The sequence below is a fragment of the Pristiophorus japonicus genome, chromosome 2 (genome assembly GCF_044704955.1).
Source record: "Pristiophorus japonicus isolate sPriJap1 chromosome 2, sPriJap1.hap1, whole genome shotgun sequence".
Classification (NCBI taxonomy): domain Eukaryota; kingdom Metazoa; phylum Chordata; class Chondrichthyes; family Pristiophoridae; genus Pristiophorus; species Pristiophorus japonicus.
The window spans coordinates 361,088,380-361,103,906 of NC_091978.1; the positions used below are offsets into that span (position 1 = coordinate 361,088,380).

General features: G+C 44.9%; 1 protein-coding gene across 1 annotated transcript in view; it reads right to left on the reverse strand.

Annotated features, from left to right (window-relative positions):
- Positions 1-245: 245 nt before the first annotated feature.
- Positions 246-15,527, reverse strand: part of LOC139235005 (alpha-synuclein-like) — a 105,591-nt gene continuing 90,309 nt past the window's right edge. Inside the window, exons 5-6 of the mRNA XM_070866076.1 lie at positions 4,685-4,777; positions 246-856 (exon numbers count right to left, since the gene is read on the reverse strand). Coding sequence (XP_070722177.1) covers positions 824-856; positions 4,685-4,777 — 126 coding nt within the window. The 3' untranslated portion in view covers positions 246-823. The remainder of the gene's footprint in view (positions 857-4,684; positions 4,778-15,527) is intronic.

A 15,527-nucleotide genomic window follows, 5' to 3' on the forward strand; every position in this document is an offset into this window, starting at 1 on the left:
TGGACATATTCAAAAGGGAGTTAGATGTGGCCCTTACGGCTAAAGGAATCAGGGGGTATGGAGAGAAGGCAGGGGTCGGGTACTGAGGTTGCATGATCAGCCATGATCATATTGAATGGCAGTGCAGGCTCGAAGGGCCGAATGGCGTACTCATGCACCTATTTTCTATGTTTCTATGTTTGTATGCATTGCTGCAACATGCTTAGTGAAACAGACTGCACGGTTGCTTGAGTTTTGCATATTCAGTTTAATTGGTTTCACAGAAACACCAGATATTTACATACACTCGTCAGAAACCACCAGCACAAACTGATTTTCAGTGTCACAGTAGATACTTGTAATGTGCATAGCTCCACGCTGACCATTGCATACATTGTACACACAACAGAGTTCTCAGCAAACAGTACCATCGTATATAGAAAACATTGCAGTAAATATGTAACACCACGTTACACACACACACACAAACAGAGACATCTTACACACACACACACGTCTTTCATTTTTTACATAGCAGTAGACAAATAGGCAGTTTCGCACTGTTGAACCTCAAACACAAAATGTCTGCAGAACAGAGAAGGGTCTGCTCCCAGGCCCTCATTTCAGTGGGGAGGGAATCACTGGAATGGGGCCCGGCCAAAGCCACAACACTCTTGAGTACAGCTGATGGAAGACTTTCAAAGTACACTGTAAAATAAAAACAGACTTAAAAAGAAAAAATAATTTTACAACTAGTAACATCTGAGTTTAAGTACTTCCACGTGGAAAAAGAGAAAAGAGGAAAAAAAAAAGTTCTTGGTCAGTGTGTCTTTTCTGTTGATACTCACGCTTCAGGCTCATAGTCTTGGTATTCGTCCTACGGAGAGAAAAAGGGTGGAACCGGAGAAAAACGTCAGTCTGCATTCAACAAAACTCTTCCTCCACTTCTCTTTCCTCCCCGGGATGAGCCCAAAAGACAGCCCCCTTGCACGCTAAACAACCACACCCAGAAGGATGGTTCTACTTGCAGTTGGTCCCGGCTGTAATGTATGCAGCAGTGAGAGTGCTCACAGGTTTGTAGAGCTTGAAAAATGTGTGGAGTGTCCTCCCCCTTTAATCAGGGGGGCACTTGATTTAATTGGTTAATTTGTTTACAACCAAAAGAGTTGTAGAGCTGTTGATGAGCCAGGGTGTTCCTGGAGATGGAGCACGCGGTGTCCACCGGTACGCTCGTGGCCTTCCACGAGAGGTGGGCGCCGGAGGGACTGGAGAGCATCGTCACCCACGTCAACCAAATTTTAATTTGAACCACGTCAAAAGTTTAATTTATTTAAGTTTGACGGTTTTATTGCACCCCCCCCCTTTTTTAGCCAGGGGGCACTTGTATAATTTATGTTTTGGTGCCCTCAGGAAAAATAAAAGCGAGGGCACCTGAAAAGATTTTGGAGTGTGACCCCCCCTTTAATCAGGGGGGCACTTGATTCTTTTCTACAAAAATAGTTGTAGAGCTGTTGAGTTGTGAGTGGTTTAGCCAGCCATGTGATGTTCACAAGACTCAATAAAACCCCAGCCAGTTGGGTTCGGGGGATCCACGATGAGGCAGGTGGTTGTGAGCCTGGTGGATGAACTGGTAATGTGTAGTGTGATGTTTAAATCTTTGCTAATAAACCAACTCGTTCTTAGTGGCAATGTGTTGCTACAAATTCTTAAGCAAAGAACCCTTGAAGCAAATACATTACAGTGGCTATTTTATATTTATGCTCCCGTGTTCTGAACTCACCCACAAGTGGAAAGAGTTTCTCCACATCTACTCTATCGACTAACCATGCCTGTACTCACGATCCAGAGTAATTCATAAAGAATGGCCTTTGGGCAATAGGTTGTAGAGCTGCCTCGGTCCATGGAACTGTGCCCAAGCCTTTAAGAGAGGGCAGGGGGAACACCGATTTAAAAATATGAAGTAACTGTAGAATAAAATAAAAACTGAAGTCACTGCACAGGACTTCTAACTCTGCTCCCATTACTGCTGCATACATAGAAATAAAGAAAATAGGTGCAGGAGTAGGCCATTTGGCCCTTCGAGCCTGCACCACCATTCAATATGATCATAGCTGATCATGCAACTTCAGTACCCCATTCCTGCTTTTGCTCCATACCCCTTGATCCCCCTTTAGCCGTAAGGGCCACATCTAACTCCCTTTTGAATCTATCTGACGAACTCTCCTCAACAACTTTCTGTGGTAGAGAATTCCACAAGTTCACAATTCTCTGAGTGAAGAAGTTTCTCCTCATCTCAGTCCTAAATGGCTTACCCCTTATCCTTAGACTGTGACCCCTGGTTCTGGACTTCCCCAACATCGGGAACATTCTTCCTGCATCTAACCTGTCCAATCCCGTCAGAATTTTATATGTTTCTATGAGATCCCCTCTCATTGTTCTAAATTCCAGTGAATATAAGCCTAGTCGATCCAGTCTTTCTTCATATGTCAGTCCTGCCATATGAAGTCCTGTCAGTCCAGGAATCAGTAAATGGCCAAGAGAAGGTACATTTGAAAAATAAATTGCCCTCTGAATTCTTCTCTCAGTAATACGCAGTCAGGTGTCAGAGTTAGTCATCCTTCAGTCATAGTTAGGCCATTGCTAGAACACTGCGTGCAGTTCTGTTCACCACATTACAGGAAAGATGTGATTGCACTGGAGAGCGTACAGAGGAGATTTACGAGGATGCTGCCTGGACTGGAGAATGTTAGCTATGAGGAAAGATTGGATAGGCTGGAACAGAGGAGACTGAGGGGAGACCTTATTGAGGTGTATAAAATTATGAGGGGCCTAGATAGAGTGGATAAGAAGGACCTATTTCCCATAGCAAAGGGGTCAACAACCAGGGGGCATAGATTTAAAGTAATTGGTAGGAGGTTTAGAGGGGATTTGAGGGGAAATTTCTTCACCCAGAGGGTGTGGGGGTGTGGAACTCACTGCCTGAAAGGGTGGTAGAGGCAGAAACCCTCACCATATTTAAAAAGTACTTGAAAGTGCAATTGAAGTGCCGTAACCTACAGGGCTACGGACCAAGAGCTGGAAAGTGGGTTTAGGCTGGATAGCTCTTTGTCGGCCGGCACGGACACGATGGGCCGAATGGCCTCCTTCTGTGCTGTAAAACTCTCTTCATAACTTAACCCTTGAAGTCCAGGTATCATTCTGGCAAACCTATGCTGCACTCCCTCCAAAGCCAATATGTCAACAACCAGGGGCATAGATTTAAGGTAATTAGGAGGAGGTTTAGAGGGGATTTGAGGGGAAATTTCTTCACCCATGGCGGGGATCTGAAACTCACTGCCTCAAAGCTTAGTAGAGGCAGAAACCCTCACCTCATTTAAAAAGTGCGTGGATGTACAGTGGAAGTACTGTAACCTACAGGGCTACGGACCAAGAGGTGGAAAGTGGGATTAGGCTGGCGAGCTTTGTCGACCGGCGCGGACACGCTGGGCCGAGAAGTTTTCTCAGCCGTCTCGTTGTTTTCTGGGCGCTCTGCTCTCCGAGCGAGTTTGGTCAGGGCCTCACGCCGGCGGGGAGAGGAGACCGCTGGAGACCGTCCGCTGGCGTGCAGCGCCTACAAGAGTCCTCCCGCCCGCTGAGTCCCCAGTTTGGTCCGGCCGGCCCTCCGCTCCAGCAGCAGAAGACACCGCCACGTGGAGGCAGGCCTTACCTGAACGCTAAGTATGAAGACTTGCAAAAAAAGGTGAGTGCAATTCTTTTCTTTATTTCTTTTGCGGGGATTTAGATCGAAGGGGTCCCCTGAAGGATTTCTGGTATTAATTTTTTTATTGGTTTGAAAACCTCTTATTTGATCCGTTCCCTCCCCTCCCTGGGCCCGACTCTAGCATTAGCGGTACTTTGCCGAGGATCGCATTTGCTGCCCAGAATTGCACCTACCGCCCGCTGCCGCCCAGAATCGGCCCATTTTTGCCGCTGGGCGGGTCTTTCCCACATTTTTTCACAAAACTTCCGCCCAAAGTACCGTCGGGAACTTTGGACAGTACTTGGGCGGGACTAAGGTTTCACCAAACTCGGGACCCTAGAAACATAGAAAATAGGTGCAGGAGTAGGCTATTCGGCCCTTCGAGCCTGCACCACCATTCAATATGATCATGGCTGATCATGCAACTTCAGTATCCAATTCCTGCTTTCTCTCCATACCCCTTGATCCCCTTAGCCATAAGGGTCACATCTAACTCCCTTTTGAATGTAGCAAACGAACTGGCCTCAACAACTTTCTGTGGTGGAGAATTCCACAGGTTCACAATTGTCTGAGTGAAGAAGTTTCTCCTCATCTCGGTCCTAAATGGCTTACCCCTTATCCTTAGACTGTGACCCCTGGTTCTGGACTTCCCCAACATCGGGAACATTCTTCCTGCATCGAACCTGTCTAAACCCGTCAGAATTTTATGTTTCTATGAGATCACCTCTCATTCTTCTAAATTCCAGTGGCCAATGTTTCTATAGTGGCTGTAGACCACTCGAAGTTCAGTTCTGCATCTTACGGTGCCATTTTTGTAACCTTATCATTGGATTCCTGACTGGTAATTGAAAAACCCATCCGGTATCTCGTTATTATTGGATTAAGTTTGCGTTGGACTCCTCTAGAGGGCCACTTAACCTCCTCCATTCTAAATTAGCCACGATCAGAGCGTTCTGATGAACTTACTTCAGGGGCTGCTCCATAGGCCTCAGTGGCAGGATCTATCTGCAGTGCTTCCGTGCTGTCCATCACACCCTCCTGAGGGAAAAGATCCTCATCCTGTCAACAAAATAAGTCACCATTAATCCCGCTTTAATGCCATTTTTACACCCGCTCAGCGTAGGGTGACCATATTTCCGAAAACCGAATGCGAGGCCCAACAGCATAGTAAAGTAGCCAGAACGGAAAATGTAGGTTGCACAGCGTAGTATGGCAAACCTTTTTGTTACCTTGATGCAAACTGAAGCCGCAAAAAGCAACGCCAGAGCGTTCCGCCCGAATAATAGGCTGTTGGCTCCGGGGCCAATTCCTGTGCAACCGAACTTCACATAACTATCCGGGGATTCTGTGAGGTGGCGGAGTGATTGGGAGCACGCGTACCACGGCCAGAGTGCGATCTTGGCATAAATTAAAGTCCCTCAGTGATTCCGCCCTGGTTGAAAACAGGAGATTGACATCCCTTCCACCAATCAGAGCCCGCCCTGCCGCACAGACCCGCCCACTTGATTGACTGGCCGCAGGACAGCTCAGGGTCAGGTGAGGATTGATTTGAACCCGGGCGTGTATTCGGGGACGTGTTTCCTGAACCGGGGACTCTTTGGGTGACATTGTTTTCCCGGGGGGGACACAGTCTCTCATCCAAGGACCATCCCCGGAAAATGGACATGTGGTCGCCTTAACTCAGCACCTCCATTTTAAGTGCAACCTTGGAAATCTCTTTCAAGGCAGCGAATTAGCAAAACGAACATACAAAGATAATGGCCCACAAATCCCGGCCTCCCGGGGTCCGTACGGAGTGTGTATGACCCGGGAAGGCATCGCAAAAGCCGGTTTTCAGCGCACAATGAGCGTGCGCTGAAAAATGGCTTTTCCGAACTGTCAAGCTCGAGCTCGACAGATCCTCCACATCTCGGGAGCGAGGACATTAACAAGGGCAAGATTGCGGGATTTACCCATATCTTGCCCAGCATATATCCCCAAAGCTCTTGCGCCTGATAAAAGCAGGCGTATAGCCTACTGTTATAGGCGTAAGAGTTTTAAAACACACTTAAAACAAAACATTTTTAAAACACATTTTATTTTTGAAAACCCTGCCCACTACATTAAATTAATTTTAAACCATAATTTAAAAAACTTTTTATAAACTCGGGGAAAAAAAATGTTCTCTAAAATAGTTAATAATTTTAATTTAAATTAATTTTAATGATGTGATTTGTTTTTTTAATTTTTAATTTGGTGTTAATTGTGTTTGGTTTTTTTTCTTAATTAATAGCAATGAGAGCTCGTAGATAGAGTTCCCATTGCTATTAATTGAGAATACAGTACCTGATTGGCTGAGCAGTCACACGTGACTGCACCGTCTCCGTGGGAACCTGGAGGACGGGAGCGCGCTCCGCAGCGGGAAGAGAAGGCCTCCCAGCGGAATCTCACGCTCCTCCGGGACCACCAGGTACTTTTGGAAAAATTCTCCGGTCGGAGGCATTCGTCCGGAATTTCAGGCCAATATTCGTTGTTGCAAACAAGTCCAATCTGCCGCTCAGCTGCTAGGAGTGTAAATAGGAGCACTGTTCTAACCATGTGTGGCTGGGCACAGAAATGAAATATTCCTTGTGCACCTTGCACATTGTTGAAGAGATTACCAAAATTCTCTTGATTCTGGGAAGGTCCCAGCAGATTGGAAAACTGCAAATGTAACGCCCCTATTTAAAAAGGGAGGCAGACAAAAAGCAGGAAACTATAGACCAGTTAGCCTAACATCTGTGGTTGCAAAAATGTTGGAGTCCATTATTAAAGAAGCAGTAGCAGGACATTTGGAAAAGCAAAATTCGGTCAGGCAGAGTCAGCATGGATTTATGAAGGGGAAGTCATGTTTGACAAATTTGCCGGAATTCTTTGAGGATGTAACAAACAGGGTGAATAAAGGGGACCCAGTGGATGTCGTGTATTTGGACTTCCAGAAGGCATTTGACAAGGTGCCACATAAAAGGTTACTGCACAAAATAAAAGTTCACGGGGTTGGGGGTAATATATTAGCATGGATAGAGGATTGGCTAACGAACAGAAAACAGAGAGTCGGGATAAATGGTTCATTCTCTGGTTGGCAACCAGTAATTAGTGGGGTGCCGCAGGGATCAGTGCTGGGACCCCAACTATTTACAATCTATATTCCTGACTTGGAGGAAGGTACCGAGTGTAACGCAGCCAAGTTTGCTGACGATACAAAGATGGGAGGAAAAGCAATGTCTGAGGAGGACACAAAAAAATCTGCAAAAGGAGATAGTCAGGCTAAGTGAGTGGGCAAAAATTTGGCAGATGGAGTATAATGTTGGAAAGTGTGAGGTCATGCACTTTGGCAGAAAAAATCAAAGAGCAAGTTATTATTTAAATGGAGAAAAATTGCAAAGTGCTGCAGTACAGCGGGTCCTGGGGGTACTTGTGCATGAAACACAAAAGGATAGTATGCAGAAGAATGAGGGGTGATCTTATCGAAACGAATAAGATTATGAGGGGGCTTGACAAGGTGGATGGAGGGAGGATGTTTCCACTGATGGGGGAGACTCGATCTAGAGGACATGATCTTAGAATAAGGGGCCGCCCATTTAAAACTGAGCCGAGGAGAAATTTCTTCTCAGAGGGCTGTGTATCTGTGGGATTCGCTGCCTCAGAGAGCTGTGGAAGCTGGGACATTGAATAAATTTAAGACAGAAAAAACAGTTTCTTAAATGATAATGGAATAAGGGTTATGAGAAGTGGACCTGAGTCCATGATTGGATCAGCCATGATGGTGTTGAATGACAGAGCAGGCTCGAGGGGCTATATGGCCTACTCCTGCTCCTATTTCTTATGCTCTTATGTTCTTATTAGGTTAGAGAAACCTTGCAATGTGATGAATGCTTCTACTGCCAGTGTTAAGCCGACAGCAACATTTCTCGTCTCATTCTTCTCAATGTAGTTCAGCGTTCCCATCTCTTTCCTCTCTCTTGTGCCCATCCTGTTCCCATTTCCATAGCAACGCTCAGAATAGACTAGATTAGGTGTTCAGGCCATCGGCCTGGGAATGTGCCAATACATTATTAAGCAATGAGTGGCTTCAAAGACTTCGAAATGCAACAGGGCTTTTGTAGATGGGATATTTTCGACACATCGCATTTATGTAACCCTTTATTATGCTTCAGGTCCAGATGACACACCACTAAATTGCATTTATATGTGTTTATATTGCAGAGCAAATTCCGTTGGAAGGAGTTGGACAATGTGTTCTGGCTGCTGGTACTCTGGGTATGCCCCCTTCTCTGTTTAGATTGAACAGCAGATTTCAAGAATATACTTGTTTTAAAAAGAATAAGAAAAGAAAGCCTGCATTTATATAGCACCTTGCACAACCTCAAAAAGTCCCAAAGTGACTTACAGCCAATGAAGTATTTTTGGAGTGTAGTCACTGTTGTAATGTAGGAAACGCGGCAGCCAACTTGTGCACAGCAAGCCCCCACAAACAGCAATGTGATAATGAGCAGATAGTCTGGGTTTTTTTTTTAAGTGATGCTGATTGAGGGATAAATATTGGCCAGGACACCGGGGATAATTCCCCCTGCTCTTCTTTGAAATAGTGCCGTGGGATCTTTTATGTCCACCTGAGAGCAGATGGGACCTTGGTTTAACATCTCATCCGAAAGATGGCACCTCCGACAGCTCCCTCAGCACTGCACTGGATTTCTGTGGTCAAGTCTGTGGAGTGGGACTTTGAACCCACCAATCTTCTGGCTCAGAAGCGAGTGTGCAGCCTACTGGGCCACAGCTGACACCTCTAGTGTTGCCACTAGTCCATTTCGGCTAATCTACAGATCAAAATGCGTTGGTTGCATCGTGCAGACAGTACTGGATTCTGTGATGGCGCACACGTATTCCTCCCATCCTTTGAAGATGGACCGTTAACGACTCTAGCGGGACAATGGTAGTCGTAAACCCAACTGGTTTATGTATGATTGAACAGAATTTAGCTTTATGTGAAAATTCATGGATTTTCTATTCCTCCTCGTAACATTAAAAATATTACATATAAAAATATCCTTTGATATGGGCCTAGATTCAATTTACAAGTCAGTATTTTCTGAGTTAACTTCTGTTTAGAAAAGGTGAGTTTTCCATCTCTTTGATTGTTTGAAAGCTGCCCAGAGAGAAAAAGCCAGCAGCTAAATCTCGGCCCCTCTCCCAGCCCTCTGCGGCAAAGACTGGCTCATCGAATGGCCAATCAAAACTAACACCGCCTCCCTTCTTGGAGTTGAGATAATTTAAAAAATATGTATTTATTCATTCCTGGGATGTGGGCATCGCTGGCAAGGTCAGTGTTTATTGTCCGTCCCTAATTGCCCTTGGGAAAGTGGAGGTGAGCCACCATCTTGAATCGCTGCAGTCCGTGTGGTGAAGGTGCTCCCACAGTGACTTTCTTGTAGTGGTTTGGTATAACAGAGTGGTTCACTAGGCTATTTCAGAGGGCAGTTAAGAGTCAACCGCATTGCTGTGGTCTGGAGTCACATATAGGCCCAGACCGGGTAAGGACAGCAGGTTTCCTTCCCAAAAGGGCATTAGTGAATCAGATGGGTTTTTATGACAATCCGGTAGTTCCATGGTCACCGTTACTGATTACGAGCTTTCCATTCCAGATTTTTTTTAATTGAATTAATTGAATTTAAATTTCCCAGCTGCTGTGGTGGGATTTGAACTCATGTCCCCAGATCATTAGTCCAAGCCTACTGGACCATCATCATCATCATTATCATCATCATAGGCCTTCCCTCGGAATCTAGGAGGACTTGCTTCCACTCTAATCATGAGTTCTTAGGTGGCTGAACAGTCCAACACGAGAACCACAGTCCCTGTCACAGGTGGGACAGACAGTCGTTGAGGGAAAAGGGGGGTGGGGAGTCTGGTTTGCCGCACGCTCCTTCCGCTGCCTGCGCTTGTTTTCTGCTTGCTCTCGGCGATGGATTACTAGTCCAGTAACATAACCACTATGCTGCCGTATCATAGCAGCACATTGTCTGGCCAGTTAGGACTTCTATTGTGCTCAATAAATGGAAACCATCCTAATATAACGGATTAAAATGTCTCTAAAATGTATGAACAAACCTCATTGTGTCAAACTGATATGATATGCAAGAAACACAACTGTGTTGGCCACTTAACCTGTCCTAGCAAATGGGCACAATAAAATGCTCCCAGATGGTTTGTGGTGTTTGGAGTTAATAGATACTGAATTTAACCTAATCGCAATAACTTAATATAAATTAACTTGAACTGAACATTGGCAAGACCAAAGCCATCGTCTTTGGCTCCCGATTTAAACTCTGAACTCTTACTACCGATTCCCCGCCACGGTGTCAGGTTGAACCAGACGGTTTGCAAACTGGGCATGTATCCCCTTATCCCCACCATCACAAAGAGTGCTATTACCACCTCTATAACATCGACCCTCTCCTCTCCTGCCTCAGCCTACCTGCTGCTGACTCCCTCATCCATACCATTGTTATCTCCAGACTCAACTATTGCAATGTTCCCCTGGTCGGCCCCTCATACTTCACCTTCTGTCAACTTCAGCTCATCCAAATCTTAGCTGCGCAAAAGTCCCACTCATCCATAAACCCATGAGCTCGCTGAACACCTCAACTTTAAAATTCTCATCCTCATGTTTAAATCAGTTCACAGCCTTGCCCCTCCCTATCTCTGTAACCTTCTCCAGCCCTTTGAGAGCATTGTGTTCCTCCAACTCTGGCTTCTGGTGAATCCTCCAGCTCCTTTGCCCCACCATTGTTGCTCATGCCATCAGCCACCGAAACCTTATGCTTTGGAACTCTCTCCCTAAACCTCACTATCTCCCCATCTATCTCTAAACTAAAGTTGCATGATCAGCCATGATCATATTGAATGGTGGTGCAGGCTCGAAGGGCTGAATGGCCTACTCCTGCACCTATTTTCTATGTTTCTATTTTAACATTCTCCTTTAAAACCCAATTCTTTGGGGTCAACCGTGGCTTAGTGGGTAGCACTCTCACCTTTGAGTTAGAAGGTTGTGGGTTCCAGTCTCACTCCAGAGACTTGAGCACATAATCTAGGCTGACCCTCCAGTGCACTGTTAAGGGAGTGCTGCACTGTCGGAGGTGCCATTTTTCAGATGAGAGGTTAAACTGAGGCTCCACCTGCTCTCTCAGATGGATATAAAAGATCCCATGGCACTATTCAAAGAAGAGCAGGGGGGTTATCCCCGGTGTCTTGGCCAATATCTATCCCTCAATCAACATTAAAAAAACAGATAATCTGGTCATTGTCACATTGCTGTATGTGTGCAAATTGGCTGCCGCATTTCCCACATTAGAACATTTCAAAATAGTACTCGATTGGCTGTAAAGTGCTTTAGAACGTCCCGAGATCGTGAAATGTGCTGGATAAATGCAAGTCTTTCTTTTTGACCAAGCTTTTGGTCACCCCCAACCCAGTATTTGGCTCAGCATCCATTTCTTTGTGTGATTATGCTACTGTGATATGCATTAGAACATAAGATGCTCTTTAAATGCAAGTTATTGTTATCGGCTAAAGAGATAAAAATTCAGAAATGTGGCATTGACGTAGGTCTCATTAATATAACCTAATATTCCCGAAGGTAAAATGAACCAAACTATTAATCACAGCTCCAACCTACCCAAGGACAGGAATCTTCAAGGGTAGAAAAAAAGCATTTTACTCCAGGATCTGACTTGATTATTAACTATTAACTTTCAACCTTATGATAAACAAAATCTCATATTTTGACTAGATAATTTCACAATTTCTCCAGAGCATATTAAAAAAGATTACTGTAAATTTAAAAATAAAAACTTCAAGATAAACATTTTAATGACTTGTTTTGGCTCCAACTCCACCATAAACACATCACTGTGCAAATATCAAATTCAGAAAAACATATATTAAGAGTAATGGAAATGTAAGCAGGGACAAAGTGACTTAAGGAAATGGAATGATACAGAACCCTCAACGTAGATTGACTCGGAGCTAAAATATAGCAACTATCACACAAGCACATAAGAATTAGGAGCAGGAGTAGGCCATACGACCCCTCGAGCCTGCTCCGCCATTCAATAAGATCATGGCTGATCTTAGACCTCAACTCCACTTTCCCACCCGTCACATTTTGACAAGTGTCATGTATCCCACATGGCTACTGTTGGTACTGTCACAAGGTATGCCACCAGAGGGCACAGCAGTGGGAGGCTTGTAGGTTACCTGTACAGGTGTGCCTGGCCTGGTATAAAAGGCAGGCCACCAGGTGTGATCCTCACTCTGGAGTTAACTAATAAAGGGCTAAGGTCACTACAGTTCAAGTACAACACACTGCCTCGTGGAATCATTATTAGAGCATCTAAGGACACAACAAGCAAGAGTGACCCTCAGGATTCTGATGGGGAGTAAGAGGGAGAACACTCTTGGTTGGTGGCTCCTGTTGTTGTTGGATGAGAGATAGATTAACCAAGCCTTCAACTTTGAGTTGCTCTTCTCTTCACCTGTAATAGTTCGATTACCCACTTTTACAGTTCTGACAGCCAAGGAGCAGCCAATGCAATACTGGGCTCTATCTGTCGAATGCATACGAACATACGAACAATGACAGACAGGTAAAGACCATCTGGTCCATCGAGCCTGTCCCACACAATTGGGATACCTTGAGTATCACAACATATACACTCCACCCCTCCCGAAACCACGTGATCTCCTGGGAGAGGCAAAAAAAACGATAAAAAACCCAGGCCAATTTGGGGGGGAAAAAATCTGGAAAATTCCTCTCCGACCCATCTAGGCGATCGAACCTAGTCCAGGAGATCACTCTGGCCTTGAATTCCCTGCAGTACCTACCTTCTATAAGAGGTCATCTCCGCCCCAGACAGAAACAAATCCAGCTTTCGCTTGAAGGAATTCAGCGAGTCTGCATCCACCACATGAAACGACAGCTTGTTCCAGAGGCCTACTATTCTCTGGGAAAAGAACCACCTCCTGACGTCTAACCTAGATCTAGCCTTATACAACTTAAATTTGAGCATTAACATAGGCTATGGTGTGGTTTTATTTAGTATATGACAAAACTAGGCACGAGCACAAGAATATCATCCACTTTGTTTTCAGTCGTGCCCTCACAGTACGTCCATCAATCGTTCACTGGCTGATAGCTCCATGCTGTGGAGATACTGGAAATCTGGAATTCTCTCCCCTAAAAGCGGTTAGGTCAACTGTAAATTTCAAGACTGATATCGATATATGTTTATTAGGTAAAGGTATTAAGGGATGTGGAACCATGGCAGGTAAATGAAGGTAAGGTACAGATCAGCCATGCTTTAACTGAATATATATTAAGAGTAACAGAAAGGTAAACAAGGACAAAATGAAAGACTTGCATTTATATAGCGATTTCACTACCACCGGATGTCTCAAAGTGCTTTACAGCCAATGAATTATTTTTGGAGTGCAATTTTTGTGCACAGTAAGCTCCCACAAACAGCAATGTGATAATGAGCCGATAGTCTGTATTTGTTATGTTGATTAGGGATAAATATTGGACAGGAAACCAGGGATAACTGCCCTGCTTCAAAATAGTATTGTAGGATCTTTTACATCCACCTGTGAGCAGACAGGGCCTCAGTTTAAGATCTCATGTGAAAAACAGCACGTCCAACAGTGCAACACTCACTCAGCACTGCAGTGTCAGCCTAGATTTATGTGCTCAAATCCCTGAAGTGGGACTTGAACCCACAACCTTCTAACTCAGAAGCGAGAGTGCTGCCCGCTGAGCCACTGGCTGACTCATAACAAATAAGGAAACGGAATGATGCAGAACCCTCGAAGTAGATTGACGAGCAGCTAAAATATAGCAACTATCACACAAGAACATAAGAATTAGGAGCAGGAGTAGACCATACGGCCCCTCGAGCCCGCTCCGCCGTTCAATAAGATCACGGCTGATAGGAACTGAATGGCCTACTTCTGTTATGCATCTTTTCGCACTGTGGCTGTGTGCCATTCACAGAATCCTCTTTATGTTCTGGTGACCTGTACGATAGTGGTACTGAAGAGCTGATAAATCAGTGGTCAAGATGCCCACTAAATAGCAAGATTGGTAAGAATGGTAAAATGAGGGGGCGCAGTCAGAAATGCAAGAGCAATTGGCAAGATGTCAGTCAATTGACACTGGCTAGACTAATCAGCAAGTTGGCAGGCTGCCGAGCATTGGCACAGGATGCACATTAACATGGATAGGGCAGCAATGATCTGCCAGTCAGCCACTATGTCAACTGCATTAATCATGTAGTTATTGTCGGGATTCATAATGTACGATTACACATCTACTTTTGTGCCCCTCCCCACCCCAACAAAGATCACACCAGCCCTACAGTCCTCACCCAAGTGGCCTTTCTGCCTGTGTAAACCTGCACCGTGTGTGCTGCCAGCTCCCTGAGCAAAGATAGCATCACAATCAAACCTAATCCTGTCGTTGTATGATGCACATGCAGGAACTGTTGTGTTTTGGGGCTTTTACGCTTGATATTTTCTCACGTTCGGAGTCACCAGCCATTCCTGTAGGCGGATCTTGCATTCCCCCAATGGTCCTGAGGGAACTTTAATCTGCCCATATATGATAGTGACCGCAACGGAGAACAATTTCATTGTACACCAGCTACTGGAATCCATCACATCCTGCCACATGATTCACCGCTCTTTGAAAAGCCAACTGAATGTCCACGATCCACAAGGGTGACCCCGAGCTTCGGGTCGCCTGTCACTTTAATTCTCCGCTCCACTCCCATTCTGACCTCGGCCTCCGATACTGTTCCACTAAAGCTCAACGCAAGCTCGAGGAACAGCGCCTCATCTTTCGTTTAGGCACTTTACAGCCTTCTGGACTCAACATCGAGTTCAACAATTTCAGACCATAACCTCTGCCCATATTTTGCTCCTTTCCTCCTTTTTTTTTAAACCTCCTCCCCCCCGATCTTATGTATTCTTTTTCTCTCTCTGTTTTCCATGGCAGCTGATAATCATTCCGCCATTCACACCTGTCTACACTCATCTTTTTCATCTTTAATTAGCAATCTTGTTGTGTGAGGCAATCTTGTTGTGTGAGGAAGAGTGACCATAACATGGTAGAATTCTTTATTAAGATGGAGAATGGCACAGTTAATTCAGAAACAAGGGTCCTGAACTTAAGGAAAGGTAACTTTGATGGTTTGAGGCGTGAATTGGCTAGCATAGACTGGCAAATAATACTTAAAGGGTTTGACGGTGGATAGGCAATGGCAAACATTTAAAGATCACATGGATGAACTTCAGCAATTGTACATCCCTGTCTGGAGTAAAAATAAAACGGGGAAGGTGGCTCAACCGTGGCTAACAAGGCAAATTAAGGATAGTGTTAAATCCAAGGAAGAGGCATATAAATTGGTCAGAAAAAGCAGCAAACCTGAGGACTGGGAGAAATTTAGAATTCAGCAGAGGAGGACACAGGGTTTAATTAAGAGGGGGAAAATAGAGTACGAGAAGAAGCTTGCCGGGAACATAAAAACTGACTGCAAAAGCTTCTATAGATATGTGAAGAGAAAAAGATTAGTGAAGACAAACATAGCAATCGGATTCAGGTGAATTTATAATGGGGAACAAAGAAATAGCAGACTAATTGAACAAATACTTTGGTTCTGTCTTCACGAAGGAAGACACAAATAACCTTCCAGAAGTAGGGGACCGAGGGTCTAGTGAGAAGGAGGAACTGAAGGAT